Source organism: Brassica oleracea, chromosome C3 (assembly GCF_000695525.1).
Source record: "Brassica oleracea var. oleracea cultivar TO1000 chromosome C3, BOL, whole genome shotgun sequence".
Taxonomy (NCBI): Eukaryota; Viridiplantae; Streptophyta; class Magnoliopsida; order Brassicales; family Brassicaceae; genus Brassica; species Brassica oleracea.
The window spans coordinates 21,475,873-21,494,015 of NC_027750.1; the positions used below are offsets into that span (position 1 = coordinate 21,475,873).

Below are 18,143 nucleotides of genomic sequence, written 5' to 3' on the forward strand. Positions count from 1 at the left end.
CATATATAACATATTCAAATTTGATACAGTGCTTGTGTAAGTTTTACTTTTAATTGGAATCTACAATTAGTTTGAAAAGATCTGTAAATAAATAAATAAATAATGTCAAATTAGATTTTTTTTTGCTTCTAATTTTAATACATATACATAGACAAATATAAAAAGTCAGTTCAGTTCTAAGATCAGCTTGGTGGGTCTTTTTGGATTTGAATTGGATTTAATAGATTCACTTTATTAAAACAGAACACTTTAACTAAATTTGTCAAAATGCATTTAAAATATAAAAAAGAAAGAAATTAATAAAAGAAGAAAAGAAATCTATACAATATAAAAATAAATTAAAAAAATACAGAAAGGGGAAAAAGAGAGTCAATATATATATCAACATGCAAGAGTGAAGAGAGAGAGAGAGAGAGGCCTTTTCTTCTATTCACAACATTTAGGGTTTCCCATCTTCATCTTCCCCATCACTCTTCCAAACCATTAATTCCGAGAGAGAGAGAGACTGAGAACGAAGAGCAAAGAAGTTAGAAAAAAATAAAGAAAATTTTCCGCTTTCGTTCTCCTTCTCTCTCCTCCATTAAGTTTCTGGGTTTCTTCTCCCTCATCCTCTTTTGTTTTCCTGTGATTGAGCAGTTCTCGATCTACGCATACCCTTTTCCGTGAAAAGTCTCTCCCTTTATTCTCTGGGCACTTCGACATAATAAGAAGACAACAAAATATTAAATCTGTATCATTTTGATGAACTTCGGTAGTCTCTTTGACAACACGAACGGTGGTTCTCCCACCGGAGCTAGAATCCTCTCCGGTTTAACATATGGCAACCACACCACCGCATCCACCGTAATACCCGGCGGTGCTATGGCTCAAGTGGCGGCAGCGAGTCTCTTCTCTCCTCCTATCAACACGAAGACTGTTTACTCATCAGGCCTCTCTCTAGCTCTCGTACGACGCCGTATCCTCTACTAATATGAATAAATAGAGAACAATAAAAAAACCTAATATATTTATTTTCATTCGGACAAACAGGAGCAACCGGAGAGAGGAGGAGGAGGAACGAACCGTGGAGAAGCATCGATGAGGAACAACAATAACGATAATAATTTCGAAGGGAGTACGACGAACAGGAGAAGCCGTGAGGAGGAGCATGAGAGCAGATCTGGAAGTGATAACGTCGAAGGTATCTCCGGCGAAGATCAAGACGCCGACGATAATAAACCTCCTCGGAAAAAACGTTACCACCGACACACTCCTCAACAAATCCAAGAACTCGAATCGTAATCCCCTCTTTCTCTCTCTCTCTCTTTCGTTCGATCTAGATTAATTAATGTCTTGAGTTTGGTTACAGCATGTTCAAGGAGTGTCCACATCCTGACGAGAAGCAACGACTTGACCTTAGTAAGAGACTTTGCTTGGAGACCAGACAAGTCAAGTTCTGGTTCCAGAATCGTCGCACTCAGATGAAGGTTTCTTACTCAAAATCACATTTTATGTTTATTTGTAATAAAATATTTATTAAATATCAAATCGTTTGCAGACTCAGTTAGAGCGGCACGAGAACGCGTTGTTGAGACAAGAGAACGATAAGCTAAGAGCTGAGAACATGTCCATACGCGAGGCAATGAGGAATCCAATGTGCAACAACTGTGGTGGACCAGCCATGCTCGGCGACGTCTCTCTCGAAGAGCACCACCTCCGCATCGAAAACGCTCGCTTGAAAGACGAGCTAGATCGTGTCTGTAACCTCACCGGTAAATTCCTCGGCCACCACAACCACCACTCCTCTTCTCTAGAGCTAGCCGTCGGCAACAACAACGGCGGAAACTTCAACTTCCCTCCTGATTTCGGCGGTGGCGGTTGCTTACCACCGCCGCCGCCGCAGCAGCACCAGTCGATGGTGGTTAATGGGATTGATCAGAGGTCGGTTTTGTTGGAGCTGGCTTTAACGGCCATGGATGAGCTGGTGAAGCTCGCTCAGAGTGATGAACCGTTATGGGTGAAAAGCTTGGATGGAGAGAGAGATGAGCTTAACCAAGAGGAGTACGTGAGGACGTTCTCGTCAAATAAACAAACCGGTTTAGTTACTGAAGCGTCGAGAGCGTCCGGTATGGTTATCATCAATAGCTTAGCTCTCGTCGAGACGTTAATGGAATCCGTAAGTTATTATTAGTTCTTTTTAATTTGATTTTTTTTATCTCTAATGAATAATGATTATTATTATTTTTTTAACAGAACCGGTGGATGGAGATGTTTCCGTGTAACGTTGCAAGAGCCATAACCACTGACGTTATCTCTGGTGGAATGGCCGGGACAAGGAACGGTGCACTTCAACTGGTAATAACATAACTCTCTCAAATCACATTCCGGTTTAGTATTTTGGTTTGGTTAAAATATGATAAATTTTTACTACAGATGAATGCGGAGCTACAAGTATTGTCACCGTTGGTTCCGGTTCGCAACGTGAATTTCCTCCGGTTCTGCAAACAGCACGCGGAAGGCGTGTGGGCAGTGGTCGACGTTTCAATTGATACCGTTCGGGATAATTCCGGTGGATCTGCCGTCACGGTCCGGCGTTTACCATCAGGCTGCGTAGTGCAAGATATGTCCAATGGATACTCTAAGGTAATTAACTTAAAAAAAAATCATAATGATAATTAATCACCAAAACACATTTGGAATCTTTTTTCTTAGAAATGTTTTGTTATTGGGGTTTGAAAAAATTCGATGGAAATGAAGAAAAAGTTAGGATCTCTAGGTTTTAAATTGAGTGATCACTAGACGAAGAAGAAGGCTCATGCATCAATGAGTCTTGTTTTTTAGCCATGACTCGCTGCACCCACTTCACTGTCACTCTCAACTTTCTTTTCAAATCTTTTTTTTTTATCTTTTGGGTTTACCGTCTTTTTTATTTTCAGACGTTTTTATTTTGAATAGTTCATAGAGTATGATTTTATGTCAGAAAAGAAAAAAAAAGGATTTATAGAATATGCTTTTTTCTCTTCCTCGAATTCTGATCCCCGAACCTTCCGAGATTGCTGAAATTATTTTATGGATCCGGATGCTTCTCTATCTGTCGGATTCTCTGGATTAGATTTCAAGTTTTCGACAACTGTGTTTGTCTCCAAATATCGAAATCCTTCTTATAATTATTTATTTTGCTCTCTATACTATGAAGCATCTGTCCAAAAATATTTGGTGCGCATTTTGAAAAGAACACATTAATTTCATATGCATGCACAAAATAATGCCTTCTAATTATCGTTTAAATAAATCTTATTTCCTATTTCTAATCCAATCTTCTATGCTGCCTCGTATCTCCCCTATGTAATATATTTATTTCATTTGTACTATTTTCTTCAAATTTTATCTTCTCATCTCAACTTACACTTGGTTGACTAATGACTACATGGTGTTTAATCTCTCGTCTAACCGGTTTAGTTAGTTCGCTTGTTTATATGCTAAACCAGGATTTGTTTCTGGTTTGCGCAGGTCACGTGGGTTGAACATGCAGAATACGATGAAAACCAAATCCACCACTTGTACCGGCCGTTGCTTCGGTCAGGTCTTGGTTTTGGCTCGCAAAGATGGGTCGCTACACTTCAGAGACAGTGCGAGTGTCTGGCCATCCTCATGTCCTCGTCCGTTACGCCGCACGACAACTCATGTCCGTTTCCTAGTTCACGCACTTATCAATATAACACTTTAAATATGTTATAAATCTGTATTTAAATAACTTGGACGTATGCAAAACACAGCAATAACGCCTGGTGGTCGGAAAAGCATGCTGAAGTTAGCTCAACGTATGACGGTCAACTTCTGCTCGGGCATCTCTGCGCCATCTGTCCACAGTTGGAGCAAGCTCACCGTCGAAAATGTAGATCCGGACGTTCGAGTTATGACCCGTAAGAGTGTGGACGATTCGGGTATTGTTCTGAGTGCTGCAACGTCTGTGTGGCTTCCGGCTTCGCCACAACGTCTGTTTGACTTCTTGCGGAACGAACGGATGAGATGTGAATGGGATATATTATCTAACGGTGGTCCCATGCAGGAGATGGCCCACATCGCCAAAGGTCAAGATCAAGGCAACTCCGTTTCTCTGCTCCGCTCCAATGTAAGTTTTGTTTTTCCAAAGGTCAAGAATAACCGGTTTATTCTTACCGGTTAGTTAGTCTTAGTTTAGTAATACCGGTCCAGTCTGAGAGTTATTCAAATATTGAGTAGAGTTTCCGGTTAACTAGTCTGGTATGTGTGATTGGTTCAGTAATGGGGAGTGTGGATTAGGTGATAGTGACGTATTTGTCCCTGATTGAGGTGGTAGTATAATGGACAAAAGAGTGGATAGAGAAAGGACACTTTAGTAATTTGGGTGCTAGCACAAGATGACATTATAATATGAGTGGTTCTATATTTATACTTGTGTAGAAAACAAAAGCATCACAGCTTTTTGTAAGAGTTTTTAAAAAGTCAAAATTAATAGGACAGTTTCGAACTTTACTGTATTTTTGACTTTTCACTTCTTTTCTCTGGTTTATCTGAAAAGGTTATTTTGACTTGTTCCCCCTTTTTCACCCTAAAGCGTTACTGTTTTGCATGTTTGGCAGCCAATGAACGCGAACCAAAGCAGTATGCTAATTCTACAGGAGACATGCATTGACGCATCTGGAGCGCTCGTGGTGTACGCGCCTGTAGATATTCCAGCCATGAATGTTGTGATGAACGGTGGAGATTCATCCTACGTGGCTCTACTTCCTTCTGGTTTCGCTGTTCTCCCCGACGGTGGCTCTGGAGACGTTGAGCAGCGACCGGTCGGTGGAGGGTCACTCTTGACGGTGGCGTTTCAAATCCTTGTAAACGATCTTCCGACGGCAAAACTCACGGTTGAGTCAGTAGAGACGGTTAATAACCTAATATCATGCACCGTTCAGAAGATCAGAGACGCTCTTCAGTGCGAAAGCCAAGGCTCAAGGTGTACCGTTGTCCGTTGAGCGTGTGTGTTTGTTGTCTTTTTTGTTGAGTTGTGAATTTTAACTATATGTGCTGTGTATTTTGGGTTTTAGTTAAGTTTGGGAGGGGGGTGTCGAGTCAAGAACGAACCGCGCGGGTGGCGAAGTCCAACTCCTTTGTCACCGTGGTTGGGACCATGTTAGGTTTGGTCTGATCACGGTGGAGGAGTTGGTGGTTCGGGTATTGACTGGGGTTGGAAACCCCCTTTGTTATCCTTTTGGGTGTCATTATTATTATTATTATATAAAAAATTGTAGTAAAACTCATGTAGCGAGAGTGAGCCACACGCACCGTCAGATGCTGTGGTTTGCTAACGCGGACTGGGATATTATGAGCAGTATGTGGTTGGACTTTGGATGGATCTGGTCCGTTTATGTGTCTCTCGTGGTATGCATTAAATGTGTTTGCAGGCTAATATTCATTCATTTAATGCTATTTTTTTTTTCTTCTTCTGTCTGTGCGTGGCTCCTTGCTTTTGCATGATGGGAGTTTACGTATTCGGCCATTTTCGTTCTGCCACGCCATACCATGACAGACTGGTGCGAGAACCCGACGTTACGCCGTCCTTCTCTCCGTTATGTCTTTTTCCTCAGTGTGTTTGCAAATAGGAATTGACGTATTGAGTTGCCAAAAAAAAAAAAAAGGAATTGACGTATTGAACACCAACAAGATTGGACACGGTTTTGGGCCTTATTTCAAGCCCACTAGAAGTTTAGGGGCTAGCCTAATGTGGCCTGGTTAAACAGTTTTTTTTTGCATATATACATCAACTGGGCCCATGATATGTTGTATGGTGGGAACATTATATTTTGCTTTCCGAGCCCAATTTATATTTCGATCCTTTTAACAAAGCCCAAGTGTTTACGGTTTTATAAATTTAATAGCCAAGCAGTTAAGGCAAGTACTCTGAGATTTAAACAGCTAGGGAGGAACAGTTCATAAGTTCAATTAACTACGCAAAGTACCTTATTTAGCTCTATCGAGTAAGTAACTTTAAAATGCATAAAACCTAGGGACAGCTTGAGCCTATATTATGTGTTTATCCAATTCAAACTCCGAGAGTAATGTTTAGAGTTAATTAATCGAATTTTGAATTTTATACTTACTATAGATTATGGGTAATAAGGAGAGTAATAAATTAACATGAAAATCAGGGAAGGAAGGAAAGAGAGAGTAGTCAAAGGAATGGTCAAATGATCCAAAACCCGCATATTCCGCGTGCCTAGATGGCAATCATTCTATATATCCATCCGTAGATAACACAGCAAGTTAGGGGTATTTTGGGAAACAAAAGTGGTCGAAATGAGGAGGATTAATCCTAACCCGTCGGATGAGCTGCGACGATGAATCAACGGTGATGAGTCAATGTTTGACCAAAAGAAAGAGAGAGAGAGAGAGAACGAGGTTGGCATGATTGGCGAGAGAGAGAGAGAAGCAAAGATTCCACCTGGTTTGCGTCGTGAAGAGAGAGAGAGAGAGAGAGAGAGAGAGAGAGATTTTCCGATTAGAAGAATCGCTGTGTTGTGCTCGTCACGGACAGATGCGAATTTGAATATCCGAATCTGTTAATTCGTTATCTCTTTCTCTCTCCACATGAAGCTGTGGTGAGGATTTTAGGGCTGGGAGTTGGTATCTATTGGTGGCGAAGATGAACGTGATGCGTCGTCTCAAGAGCATTGCTTCGGGTCGGACCTCTGTTTCTTCGGATCCTGTAAGTAATGCATTTTCTCTTCAATTTATCTTCCAAAATGCTTTATCACAAGATTGATTTCTGTAGTAGAAGATGCATCCATTGATTGTTGTGGATGATATCTTTGATTTCGATGTTGACCTGACCTGACCTCTCGCTCTTTCTCAGGGTGTGGACTCTAGTCTTAAGAGACCCAAGCTCGATCAAGACAACGACAACTTATCTTCTCGTGGTGATGATCCCATGCAGGTTGACCAAAGTACTGACATGGTGGTGGTGTCCCAAGATACTGTTGCCGGAACCTCAAATGTGCCTCCTCCTCCTGATCAGCTTCCGGAAGTAATGAACGATATGAGATTAAGAGAGGACGAGCCTCATGCCAACCGCGGCGAGGAGGACAAAGTTGGTTGCTTTTCTTATATCTGGATTCTCCATCATTTAAATCATCATCTTCCTCACATCCCCATTCGCTTTGCTTATACAGGATATGGAACCACCTATTGTTAATGGCTGTGGGACTGAAACTGGTCAAGTTATTACAACCACTGTCGGAGGTCGTGATGGAAAGCCTAAGCAGGTGTTGTGTCTAAAATAAACTTCTGCTGATTGCCTTATTTCTTTTTTGAATGAATGGCTGTCTCCTCTGTTCATTCTGTTGGCCGTATCCTTACTTGCTTTTTTTCATTATTTGGTTTCAGACGATCTCATACATGGCCCAGAGAGTGGTTGGAACAGGCTCATTTGGAGTTGTCTTCCAGGTATGTGCAAATTCTTCGTATGAGAAATTATTAATCCTTTTTTACTTTTTCTCGTTTACAGATATTGAGTTGCTGTCTCTTTTTTTTTTGTTTTTGGGATAGGCCAAGTGTCTGGAAACGGGTGAACAAGTTGCAATTAAGAAGGTTCTGCAGGATAAAAGATACAAGAACAGAGAACTTCAGATCATGCGCTTGCAAGACCATCCCAATGTTGTTCGGCTGAGGCATTCTTTCTTTTCGACTACTGACAAGGATGAGCTCTATCTTAACCTTGTCCTTGAGTTTGTTCCCGAAACTGTATACAGAGCATTAAAGCACTATACCAAAATGAATCAGCATATGCCAATCATCCTTGTTCAGCTCTACACCTATCAGGTGAGATCTTTTAGTTCCATAGTCGATCGTTTTTAGTTATCTGCCTAGCTTGAAACTTCCTTTATTTGAAATGTTTTACTTACGCTTGTGTTGCTTGCTTTTGTCATATCAGATCTGCCGTGCGCTGAATTACTTGCATCGTGTGGTTGGGGTGTGTCATCGTGATATCAAACCACAAAATCTACTGGTATAGTGTAAATTCTTTGGACAAGGCATTTGTTTTTTATATCTAGATAACGCTCAAAGGATAAACCATATTACAAACAATACCCTGATTCTATTATGATGTGTTTTGCTTAGGTCAATACCCAAACCCATCAATTAAAAATATGTGATTTTGGAAGCGCAAAGATGTTGGTATGTTCTTTCTTGTCTGAAGTGTTCCTGGAGTTGGGTTAGCATTTGAGTAAAGATGGCTAACACTGTGATTCGTCTTCAGGTCCCAGGTGAACCTAACATATCCTATATATGCTCCCGGTACTACAGGGCCCCAGAACTTATATTCGGGGCAACAGAGTATACCAATACCATTGACATGTGGTCTGGTGGTTGTGTTATGGCAGAGCTTTTACTCGGCCAAGTGAGTTTTATATATATTGTAAAGTTTCGGTTATGATTGGTTGCTTAGTTACCTTTTAGTATCTCTCAAATCACATTCAATCATATTTAACTGTTAGTATGTTACCTGCAGCCACTGTTTCCGGGAGAAAGTGGCATTGATCAGCTGGTGGAGATTATCAAGGTACTTATTATGATCATTCGTGTTTCTTCCTCTCTTTTTACATTTCTTGTTCCTATCTTATTCATCTGTCCGTGTACCAGATTCTTGGTACGCCAACGAGAGAGGAAATACGGTGTATGAATCCAAATTACACAGAGTTCAAGTTTCCTCAAATAAAAGCTCACCCTTGGCACAAGGTTTGTAGACTAATCGTAGGTGCCTCTCTGGTTCATATACATGTTCAAATGAAATCTAATGTAGCTCAAAAATTCTGCAGATTTTCCACAAGCGAATGCCACCTGAAGCAGTAGACCTCGTCTCAAGACTTCTCCAGTATTCACCAAACCTTCGTTGCACTGCGGTAAGCCCAAATCCTTTTGGACATCACAAAAACTATTTAAACTAACCTCCTTGGCTGATTTGGAGTTTTCTAATTCAAATTCTACAAAACCTTTTTTTACAATTTGTATAGTTGGAAGCTTGTGCACACCCCTTCTTCGATGACTTACGGGCCCCAAATGTATCACTGCCAAATGGAAGAGCACTGCCTCCATTGTTTAACTTCACTGCCCAAGGTCAGCCCATAACTTATTAAAACCTTGCCTTTTTGTTCACCTCGTCTTTCTCCTTACAAAAATGGTGAAGTAACCATTATCACCAATATATGTGAAGGGTTTAATTGATAGATACAAATACAGATGGGTGGAGACTATATTTCGTTCTGTTTCATTGATTTGTTTCCATTTGTATTTTGGCTGTGCAGAACTTGCGGGAGCATCAACAGAGCTGCGGCAGCGTCTAATTCCAGCGCATTGCCAGGGAACCGGAAGTAGCTCTTAGGATCATTCAGTGGCGTTCCCAAATTTTCAGCTTCCCTTCTCTCACTCTCTCTACCTACTACTTACTGGAGTGTGTGCAACAAATTTGAACCACTTGTGCTTCCAAGCTTGAGGAGAGTCTGGAAATCTGAACGCTGGGGACCCAGAGGAGATGTGAGTTCAATTTTCCATCTCCAATTTCATTCTTTTTCCCCACAAATCTGATCCCCTAAAAATGTTTGATGTATCATTTTTTAATTATTATGTTCGTAATCCATCAAGATTGTGTCCCTTGCCCTAATATCGCAAGCTTTGTGTTCAGCTAAGATTCAGTTCTCTGTTCTAACCTCAATTTGGTTATTGGATGAACATGCACTTTTCTCTTTTGCAAAACTCCAAAGCTTTTGATATTTTGTATGTTTCTGGTAGAAAATCATCTCAATCTTGGAAAATCAAAAGTTGAGTAAACCAAGTGGGCTTTGGTCGATCCATTGTAAAGTAGGTTTTTTCATTATGGTAGTTTTCAGATTACAAACAGTTAGCGCCCATCATCGCTCTCCAGCCATTCATATTATATAATAGGTTTGAAGAAGATGATGATGTATCTATAGATCAAAAGAAAACATTATCTTTTGGTTTCTGCAATAAAAGGGTTTTAACTTGGTACATTGTTCAAATCTATCTATATATATATATATACTAATAAAATAGAATTTTCTCTCTTCTCCTATAGTACTTGTGTGATGAAGTTAGCTTCTAATGTAAATTATATTGAATTTTACTTACCTAGTGATATTATTCAGTGACTCTTTTTAAGTCTTGATAACTTTCAGCTACCTTGCAGCCATTTAGGTTCAAACCAATGATAGTTCTGCAATTCTTCACTAGATGTATAATACAACCCTGTGGCAAAAGAAGATGATTAATACAATAGTTTCACGAACTATTTTCCAAGGAGATTTTGAAGAAAGTGGTTAAGTTTTTTGTTAACTGACAATGGGAATCTGGTGAAGTTCAACCATGAAGAGCAAATCCATAGTCATACCTTGTACTTCGTCTTTCTGTGAGAGTTGTTGCGAGAAGGTTGCTTGGGGGTTCAAGAAGGAAAATGAAGCCATACCTAAAGATGTTCCAAGAGGACATTTGGTAGTGTATGTGGGTGATGATCACAAGAGGTTTGTGATAAAGATGAGTTTGCTTAAACATCCAATCTTCAAGGCATTGCTTGATCAAGCTCAAGATGCTTATGATTTCAGTTCTGACTCATCAAGATTATGGATTCCATGCGATGAAAACACTTTCCTCGATGTCGTCCGTTGCAGTGGCGCTCCTCAGCATCAAAGGAAGTGCATTGGCATGTACTATATTCTAAAATAATGAAGAACAAGTTCATAAAAGCATGTGAAAACAAATTGAAAACCATGAAGAGCAAATCCATAGTCATACCTTGTACTTCGTGATCTTCTGGGTCGGTTTGTTTCCTCGATGAGCAACGTATCGTCGTCCCGGTAACGCTTCTAATCGAGTTCAATTGAAACTGTAACTGCTGTTAATTATTGCATTAATTTATAGCTCTCCGCTACTTCCTCTTCAATTCATTTTCAACGTGTACTAAATTTTTTTATATATAGAGAGACCCACCGAGGGTTGTTTCCGATAAAGTGTCATTGCCTTCTTTCCGTAGCTTACTATCTCTCTAACGCACAGATTCTAACAATGACTAATTCACAGCTTATTTTCACTGAGTTGAAGGCAGGGCAGTGTCGCCAGACTGTTGTTGTCACAAGGGTTTTGCGTGTTTTGGGAGGCACATGATGTCAAGAAGGGAGATGAGCCGATGGGTGTCGATATGGTTTTGGTATCAATATCTGCGTTTCTTTTGGTCGAGGAGAAGGTACTTCGCATCCCAATAGCAATTTCCAGAAATTTTTTTTTTTTATAAATAATTTGTTTAAGCCTGGAATTCAAAATAATATGTATATTGTATATGGTTTCTTTTCATGGTGGCAGTCTACTATTAATCATACCTCTATTAGCGTCCATCGCCTAAATACGCTCCTCAGAGAAGGGGCCGTTTCTGAGAAAAAAAAAACGATTTTGGTAGATAATGTCAGGTATTCTATCAACGTTTTAAGGTTTGGTTATGTTTCACCCCTTCTCCAGAGTGCCGCGTGTGATTTTAAAATAATATTGCGTTCACATCTTGTTTACTTTTTGTCCTTGGCGATGAGTGACTGAAAATGCAACTTCTTTCCTGCAGAATGTGTCGCCAGACTGTTGTTGTCACAAGGGTTTTGCGTGTTTTGGGAGGCACATGATGTCAAGAAGGGAGATGAGCCGATGGGTGTCGATATGGTTTTGGTCGAGGAGAAGGTACTTCGCATCCCAATAGCAATTTCCAGAATTTTTTTTTTTTATAAGTAATTTGTTTAAGCCTGGAATTCAAAATAATATGTATATTGTATATGGTTTCTTTTCATGGTGGCAGTCTACTATTAATCATACCTCTATTAGCGTCCATCGCCTAAATACGCTCCTCAGAGAAGGGGCCGTTTCTGAGAAAAAAAAAAAATCTTTGCAAAGCTTGCCTCTCGTATGAAAGCAAGATTCTCCCTCGAAACCTTTCTCGGGTTTGCTATCTTCCCACACTTCTATCCTTAATCAAGTGCATGCAAGTAGATACTCATGAACAAAGAACATATCTTTTTCTGTGTGGATGTATAAGGAACATTTGTTTCTTCCTTTTTCGCGCAGGTTGATTGCTGCTTTATGGAGAGATCTCTTGGACAGCTTTATTCCGTGAGTATTTGTTAATATTCTTTTACTCTTTTCAGCTGCACAATGCTCTTTTAATGTTTTTGAAAGTGCTTAGGATAATAATTCTTAGTCACTGTCGATGCTGCTGACACTTATATTTTGTTGGAGTATTCCAAATACTGCGTCATATCATACTTTGAAAAGTGAAAACATAGTAATGTAATGATATAACTTAGTGGAACTGTGGAAGTAAATGCTTTCGAAAATGATGCAAGGGATTTGGGTTCAAGGAAAGGAGAGTTCCATTTCAGTTCAAAAAAAAAAAAATGCTTTCGAAAAGCCATTGAAATATTTTGAGATGACTACTTACTACTCATGAGAACACTGGACAATATAGTTTTTTCACATCTGTGAACTGATGCGAATAGCTAAAACCTGTTATAGAAAAATGTGTTTCCCTTGCTTGTCTTGCATTTATATACACTGATCATATGGCTAGAACAAGTCACTAACTTGAATTTATATGAGTCCTAACTCAAATGTAAACGAGAGAGTACAGAGGTCTGAAACCAACTTCTCTGCTATTGCATTGATGAAAGACTGAAAGTATTAAAATTACTAATTGGATCAAACCATTCTCTGTTGTTTAGAGTTCATGGTCCCTGAGATAAAGGGAAAACAAGGAAAGAATGCTTTTTATTACATGGTATCACCAGAATCAATCAATCTGTTTGGATCGTAACGATCTTCAAACACAAATGTAAAGTTTTTTTTCTCTAGATGGTTAGTTTTCAAGCAATACTAACCCGCTTTACATCAATACTATTCAGGACAGAGATCGATATGCTGTCTCAGTTTAGACACATGCACCTGCTTCCTTTAATCTGAAACTGCAATGAGGAACATCAAGATGATCATGGTGGGCGAGTATATGGAAGAGGGAACGCTTAAGAACATATGTATGACTTGGATAACCCAAGGTGAGCTGCAGACATAAGCTGGAGATATGCGTTGGTGCAGCTAGAGGGGATCACTATCTCCATACAGGTTCCGCAAGAGCCATCATACACAGCGATGTGAAGTATGCTAAGTGCTAACATTTTCTTGGATGAGAACTTCAGGGCCAAAGTTGCAGAATTTGGATTGTCTGAGACTGGTCCGTATCTTGACCAGACACATATGAGTACGACGGTGAAAGGAAGCTTTGCTTATCTTGATCCAGAGTACTTGACCAGACAACAACTGACTGGACCAGTCATTTTTGTGATGTGATTCTTAAGGTACTATGTGGGATACCAGTCATTGATCCATATATTTCAAGAGAGAAAGTGAATTGATCGAATGTGCCACAAAGTTGGTGAAGAAAGCAAAGGTAGTAGATCATGGACCAATTTTTTGATGGCAAAGTAAAGCTTGAAAAGATTAAGAAGCACTGTGAGTTAACAGAGAAGTGTTTGGTCCAAAACAGGATTGAGAGGCCAAGAATGGGAAGTTATTTTGGAACCTAGAGTTTATGCTTCAGGTCCAAGTGAAAGACGATGAAACAGGAATATTGCATGCTTATCCAAAGGCTAGCATTGTGGGATCAATGGTGGATTTTAGTGTGGATCGAATTGGATATTTGGCAAGGTGTCTCAATGAGTTAAGTTTTGTGGAAAGAAAAGACACTAGATAAAAAAAGATCAAATAAGAGTATCTAAATTACTATAGTGTTGTTTGTACAAGAGGGAGGAGAGACCACATTACTTTTTTATATCCGTTGCTTACATATTATTGTTATATTTTCTAAAGATTTATTTGCATATAAGCTCTTTAGTGTTGTGTAAAAAGCTCTAAACTTCACTATATTGAGGTAACCCAAGTGTTTCAGGTGATGTTTAAGCTATGTATAGGTGACTGGAGGGAGAAGGAGAGAACAAGGTTGTAAAGCTTAGTGTGAATGAGCAAATTGTTTATGAAAATGGTTGAAAGAAAGAAAAAACGCGATCAAAACCAAAAAAAAATTATTTAGCTAAAAAAAAAATTTAACAATGAATGCGAAGGAACAAAATTCTACGGGAGACAAGTGGAGAAATATTCTTCTGGGCCACGTACTCCAAAAGCGTTCAGACCTAAGATCACCACTATTATTGTGCATACGCACACATGACACATGAGACCATCTCATATCAAAATTCAAAACGAGGGGTTGAAGCTATGATAGTCTGGAGCGCTAAGGCGCGAGGTTGAGGCTCTTTTTAGGGGATGAAATTTGTATAAAGTTTTACACTCACGGCAAATTATATTAGTCATGGGTTAACTTTCTCCAGAGATATTTATTACCCTCAAGACATGAAAAGTACCATACGCTTCTCAGGTTTGTTTGTCATTCTTTACTAGCTAGGCTGATATTTGGTGAAGTAAATACTACTTATTCTTTTTTCATTTGCTTTGAAACAACATGATGAACTGGAAGCAAAGTTTAAAAATTCACTTACCGGATTCAAAATCATTTCAAAGACAAAGTATTTAACCAGTACACAATGAAACTTCTAACATAATGCCACATCTAGAACATAGACAAAGCATGCGAGGATTGTTACTATTTAAAAGGATGAAAGAATTTGTTATCTTCATTCAAACAAGATAATCACAAAACAAACACATGCATATACATGTTATTTTATGTTTTAAGTTCAACTATATTTACTTTGGTGCAACTATTATCTATTTATTCTTTTTTTATTTAATTGATTAGTGAGACCACTTATAATATTCCTCTTTAACCTAAGTAACTTAAAAGAAATGTATTCACTGACTACTATCAAATGGATAAAAAACAATTTTTAACTCACTAAAAAAATAAAACATACGAACTACGCGCCGGAATAACACTAGTATACAAAAAAGTTCAGGAATTGGATTTTAAAGGAAGAGATTCCTTAAATGCCTATAAAAAGAGGCGAAAGAAGAGCAAGGGACCAAACACATACATCCCACATCACTGGGTCTGGTTTTGCAAATCTGTCTTGAGTGTTTTCCCCATCCTTGTGCTCAAAAGATTTAATAAACCACTTAAACTTTGTAAGATGTTCTTTCATCTTTTTACCAAAAGAAAGAACGAAAAAACCAATCTTAGGCGGTATATGTATCTCACTTCAGTTGGGAAGGTGAATTCCTCTTAGCTTCAAGGTTCGAACCCTCTTTAAGTGCCATTTGTGATTCGTTCTCCATCCCCAGGAAGGAAAGGGAAGCAGACTGGAGATAAGACGCCACATGCCACACGGGAGAGATCACTTGTGCTTGAATTGCATCGTCTAATGCTTCTTTAGGCATGTCACTCATTAGGTAACACAGGCTACGCCGTGCACACACTGTTGGAGACACCATTCCTCCATCTATGAACTGTGCAAATTTTGGAAGAAAGCAAGGTTAATTAATATACTCTCCCTGTTCTTACCAGTGTGTGTGTATTTAGGTGCAAATGAAACAAACCTGCGTGTAATACTCAATGGCCTCTCTAAAGTCTTTTTGCCTGAAAGCCACATCTCCCTTCTTCTTGGAGTTCAAAGACTCTTGCATCTGGTCTGTCCACATTTGAAACGAGAGCTGCATTTCCAAAAACATTGCAACACAAGCACCATGAAGAACCGAGAAACCCCGCAGACCCTGAGTAACAGAGGCAAAGCACTTACCTCATTGGTGACACCCTCGTCGTCTTTGTACCCAAGTTTATCCAAGATCTCAAGCATAGCAGTCAGGTCCTTTCTTGAGCAAGCCTCACCGAGAGGGGACAGGGGAGACACCGAACCACTGTGAGGCAGACCCATTAGAACATGGGATGGGACCTGCGGTATGAACATTTATCTGAGTCAACATAGAGAAACTTGGTCTTGTTTTTTATTAATGGCGTCATTAACACCTCAGTGTCCTTCTGAAGAGGTGTCAGGGCAGTGACCAAAGACTTTGTGTTTGGCCTCTCACGAGCTTCGTACTGGAGACAACGAGAAGCCAGGCGTACTAGCTCTGTGCCATCGCTTTCAGAGAATTGCCCATCAAGGCAAGAATCAGTTAGCGTCTGGAGATTTCTGTCTCTAATAAGATCAAGGGCCTACACAGAATCAGATTGAAAGAGAATCAATGTTCACCTCCATTATGTGAAAGGGTTGCAATCTCAGATGCTAAGAATACACTTACATGGCTAGGAGGTATATGTTTCCCGCTGAGAACATCAAGCAGAAGAGTTCCAAAGCTGTATATCACACTCTCTGGAGTAATCCTCCCTGTAAACACACACACACATGAAAACATTAGTCTCAACCATATCAATATTGGTTTTAAAAAACAAATTGATGATTGTACCAGTTCGTAGATATTCAGGAGGGGTGAAAGCAAGATTTGTGCTGTAACTTTTCCCATCTCGACTGTTCTTCATCAAGCCAAAAGTAGAAAGTCTTGGATTGCATTCCTCATCAAATAAAACACGGTAGGCGTTGAGGTCGTGATAGAGAATACGGCCTTGGTTGGTGCAGTATTCAAGAGCTTGTGCTAGATATAACACAACTCTTAGCCTCATTGTCCATTTCATAGGTTGCGTTTCCCCTGGGTTGCGTTGCACACACACACTTATTAGACTCTGACATGTAAACAAGATTTAGTTAAATCAAAACTACTGAGTGAGTGAGTCTTACAATGGAAAAGGTGTTTGGCTAAGGTTTCATTGGGCATAAACTCAGCGACAAGCAACCTCTCGTCACCTTCGCAGCAACAGCCGAGCAAATTAGCCATTCTCTCACTCCGCAGCTGACCAACCGACCTCGCTTCCTCCTGCACATTGGGAGAACACATTCTCTAACATGGAAGAGAATGAAAACAAAAAGTATAGATTACATACAAGGAACTGTCGTGCGTCAGGCCAGGCCATTCTAGTGAAACGCTTGACAGCAATCTTCTTTTGGTTCTCGAGTTTGCCTTTGTAGACGACATTGGGAGCCTTCTCTCCGTGCTCGGAGACAATATACTCCACAGCAAAACCACAAGTAGCTGACTTGAGCTGGTCTAATGTGTACTCCCGGAAAGCAGGCACATCGGTGATATCATTATTATCTCCATTTTCTGCATAAAGGAAAACAAACAAACAAAAGGAACACGAATCAGACATGCCTAAAAAGATCCAAGTGGGAAAGAAAAAGAGGTGAACTGACCAACATGAGGAGGAGCTTCAAGAACAGCTGTCTTGTGAGATGAGTTCCCACAGCAACGACCCAGGTTAGAGCATTGGCCTCCCATCTAAACAAACGCAACGCTCACAAAAATTTGATCCTAGAGAGCTGCATTAAATTAAAGAGGCAATGGATAAACAATCATTCCTAAAAAGAGAAACTTTCATTTAGTCAAACAACACAAAGAAGAAAAGAGTTGAAAAGGACCGGACTTTGGTGGTGGTTGGAGATAAAAGGCCATACCTTGTCAACTCGGTGAGACTCTATAGTGAGTCAACTCGAGTGGGTTACAGCAAACTGAGTTGAAAAGAGGGAATTAAAGAAGAGGGCAAATTCCTCGACCTGGAGCCAATAAACCACTATAGCTACGATTCACACACGATCCACGAACTGTTCTCTATTTAGGTTTGGGTATCCTCGATTCCATCAAAACAACGCTGGACGAGACGAGAGATAGAGGAAGAAACAAGACAAAACAAGCACAAGCAAATGCACGTGCTCTCAATAAATTTAATATTTTCTTTAAAAAAAAATAATCAATAGTAATAGAGAAACCGTATCTCAATCGAATCGACATGAACGTATGTGTTTCATGTGAAACTTTGCTTAAACAATCCGAAACTTGTCGAAACCAATTTAGATCAGATCACAAAGTTTATATACGTGCATCTACTCAAATAAATACACATCTGTTAATTCACCAAAAGCAATTATTTTCTTTTTCAAGCCAACAACAAGACAGAGAAAGCAAAGATAGAATAAGCCAAAATATAAGTTAACCGACAAGTTGATGAAATGTTTTTAAAATGTTGAGACTCG

The 18,143-nt window shown here is 39.7% G+C and overlaps 4 protein-coding genes and 1 long non-coding RNA gene across 7 annotated transcripts; 4 read left to right on the forward strand and 1 right to left on the reverse strand.

Annotated features, from left to right (window-relative positions):
- Positions 1 to 391: 391 nt before the first annotated feature.
- On the forward strand, positions 392 to 5,365 carry LOC106335706 (homeobox-leucine zipper protein ANTHOCYANINLESS 2). The gene is made up of 9 exons (XM_013774296.1): positions 392 to 945; positions 1,030 to 1,277; positions 1,349 to 1,466; positions 1,538 to 2,155; positions 2,233 to 2,334; positions 2,413 to 2,622; positions 3,490 to 3,664; positions 3,756 to 4,111; positions 4,602 to 5,365. Exons 1-9 carry the CDS (start codon positions 742 to 744, stop codon positions 4,983 to 4,985), a joined length of 2,415 nt encoding a protein of 804 aa, XP_013629750.1. The 5' UTR covers positions 392 to 741; the 3' UTR covers positions 4,986 to 5,365.
- Positions 5,366 to 6,412: 1,047 nt separating this feature from the next.
- Positions 6,413 to 9,750, forward strand: LOC106334526 (shaggy-related protein kinase theta). The gene is made up of 13 exons (XM_013772818.1): positions 6,413 to 6,715; positions 6,863 to 7,096; positions 7,179 to 7,271; positions 7,393 to 7,452; positions 7,555 to 7,827; positions 7,940 to 8,014; positions 8,128 to 8,184; positions 8,267 to 8,407; positions 8,519 to 8,569; positions 8,650 to 8,745; positions 8,826 to 8,909; positions 9,021 to 9,123; positions 9,312 to 9,750. Exons 1-13 carry the CDS (start codon positions 6,653 to 6,655, stop codon positions 9,386 to 9,388), a joined length of 1,407 nt encoding a protein of 468 aa, XP_013628272.1. The 5' UTR covers positions 6,413 to 6,652; the 3' UTR covers positions 9,389 to 9,750.
- Positions 9,751 to 10,386: 636 nt separating this feature from the next.
- On the forward strand, positions 10,387 to 10,743 carry LOC106330100 (auxin-induced protein 15A-like). Its single transcript, XM_013768651.1, has one exon. The coding sequence runs from the start codon at positions 10,387 to 10,389 to the stop codon at positions 10,741 to 10,743; it is 357 nt and encodes a 118-aa protein (XP_013624105.1).
- Positions 10,744 to 11,629: 886 nt separating this feature from the next.
- LOC106334527 lies at positions 11,630 to 13,877 on the forward strand. 2 transcript variants are annotated; one of them, XR_001268625.1, is made up of 4 exons: positions 11,630 to 11,739; positions 11,855 to 11,996; positions 12,121 to 12,175; positions 12,954 to 13,877. It is a non-coding gene; the product is annotated as an uncharacterized LOC106334527 (long non-coding RNA). The 2 variants fall into 2 exon arrangements; XR_001268624.1 differs by having other exon boundaries at positions 12,121 to 12,165.
- Positions 13,878 to 15,023: 1,146 nt separating this feature from the next.
- Positions 15,024 to 18,123, reverse strand: LOC106334525 (probable serine/threonine-protein kinase At5g41260). 2 transcript variants are annotated; one of them, XM_013772816.1, is made up of 11 exons: positions 18,105 to 18,123; positions 17,568 to 17,761; positions 17,307 to 17,432; positions 16,997 to 17,217; positions 16,794 to 16,929; positions 16,465 to 16,704; positions 16,300 to 16,385; positions 16,025 to 16,213; positions 15,798 to 15,950; positions 15,598 to 15,711; positions 15,256 to 15,507 (listed from the first exon to the last, which is right to left on the reverse strand). In XM_013772816.1, exons 3-11 carry the CDS (start codon positions 17,389 to 17,391, stop codon positions 15,256 to 15,258), a joined length of 1,476 nt encoding a protein of 491 aa, XP_013628270.1. In that variant the 5' UTR covers positions 17,392 to 17,432; positions 17,568 to 17,761; positions 18,105 to 18,123. The 2 variants fall into 2 exon arrangements, with proteins under 2 accessions (XP_013628271.1, XP_013628270.1); XM_013772817.1 differs by lacking the exon at positions 18,105 to 18,123 and having other exon boundaries at positions 15,024 to 15,507; positions 17,568 to 18,015.
- Between the last annotated feature and the right edge of the window lie 20 nt (positions 18,124 to 18,143).

Excerpts from the sequence above, each read along its gene's own strand:
- LOC106335706 (XM_013774296.1), top strand. The coding sequence starts at position 742 with ATGAACTTCGGTAGTCTCTTTGACAACACGAACGGTGGTTCTCCCACC. Across the intron at positions 2,156-2,232 it reads TCGAGACGTTAATGGAATCC|AACCGGTGGATGGAGATGTT; the intron begins GTAAGTTATTAT and ends TTTTTTTAACAG. Across the intron at positions 4,112-4,601 it reads TTTCTCTGCTCCGCTCCAAT|CCAATGAACGCGAACCAAAG; the intron begins GTAAGTTTTGTT and ends CATGTTTGGCAG.
- LOC106334526 (XM_013772818.1), top strand. The coding sequence starts at position 6,653 with ATGAACGTGATGCGTCGTCTCAAGAGCATTGCTTCGGGTCGGACCTCT. Across the intron at positions 6,716-6,862 it reads CCTCTGTTTCTTCGGATCCT|GGTGTGGACTCTAGTCTTAA; the intron begins GTAAGTAATGCA and ends GCTCTTTCTCAG. Across the intron at positions 8,746-8,825 it reads AAGCTCACCCTTGGCACAAG|ATTTTCCACAAGCGAATGCC; the intron begins GTTTGTAGACTA and ends AAAATTCTGCAG.
- LOC106330100 (XM_013768651.1), top strand. The coding sequence starts at position 10,387 with ATGAAGAGCAAATCCATAGTCATACCTTGTACTTCGTCTTTCTGTGAG.
- LOC106334525 (XM_013772817.1), bottom strand. The coding sequence starts at position 17,391 with ATGGGAGGCCAATGCTCTAACCTGGGTCGTTGCTGTGGGAACTCATCT. Across the intron at positions 16,705-16,793 it reads AGCCAAACACCTTTTCCATT|GGGAAACGCAACCTATGAAA; the intron begins GTAAGACTCACT and ends AACGCAACCCAG. Across the intron at positions 15,951-16,024 it reads CTCTTCAGAAGGACACTGAG|GTCCCATCCCATGTTCTAAT; the intron begins GTGTTAATGACG and ends TTCATACCGCAG.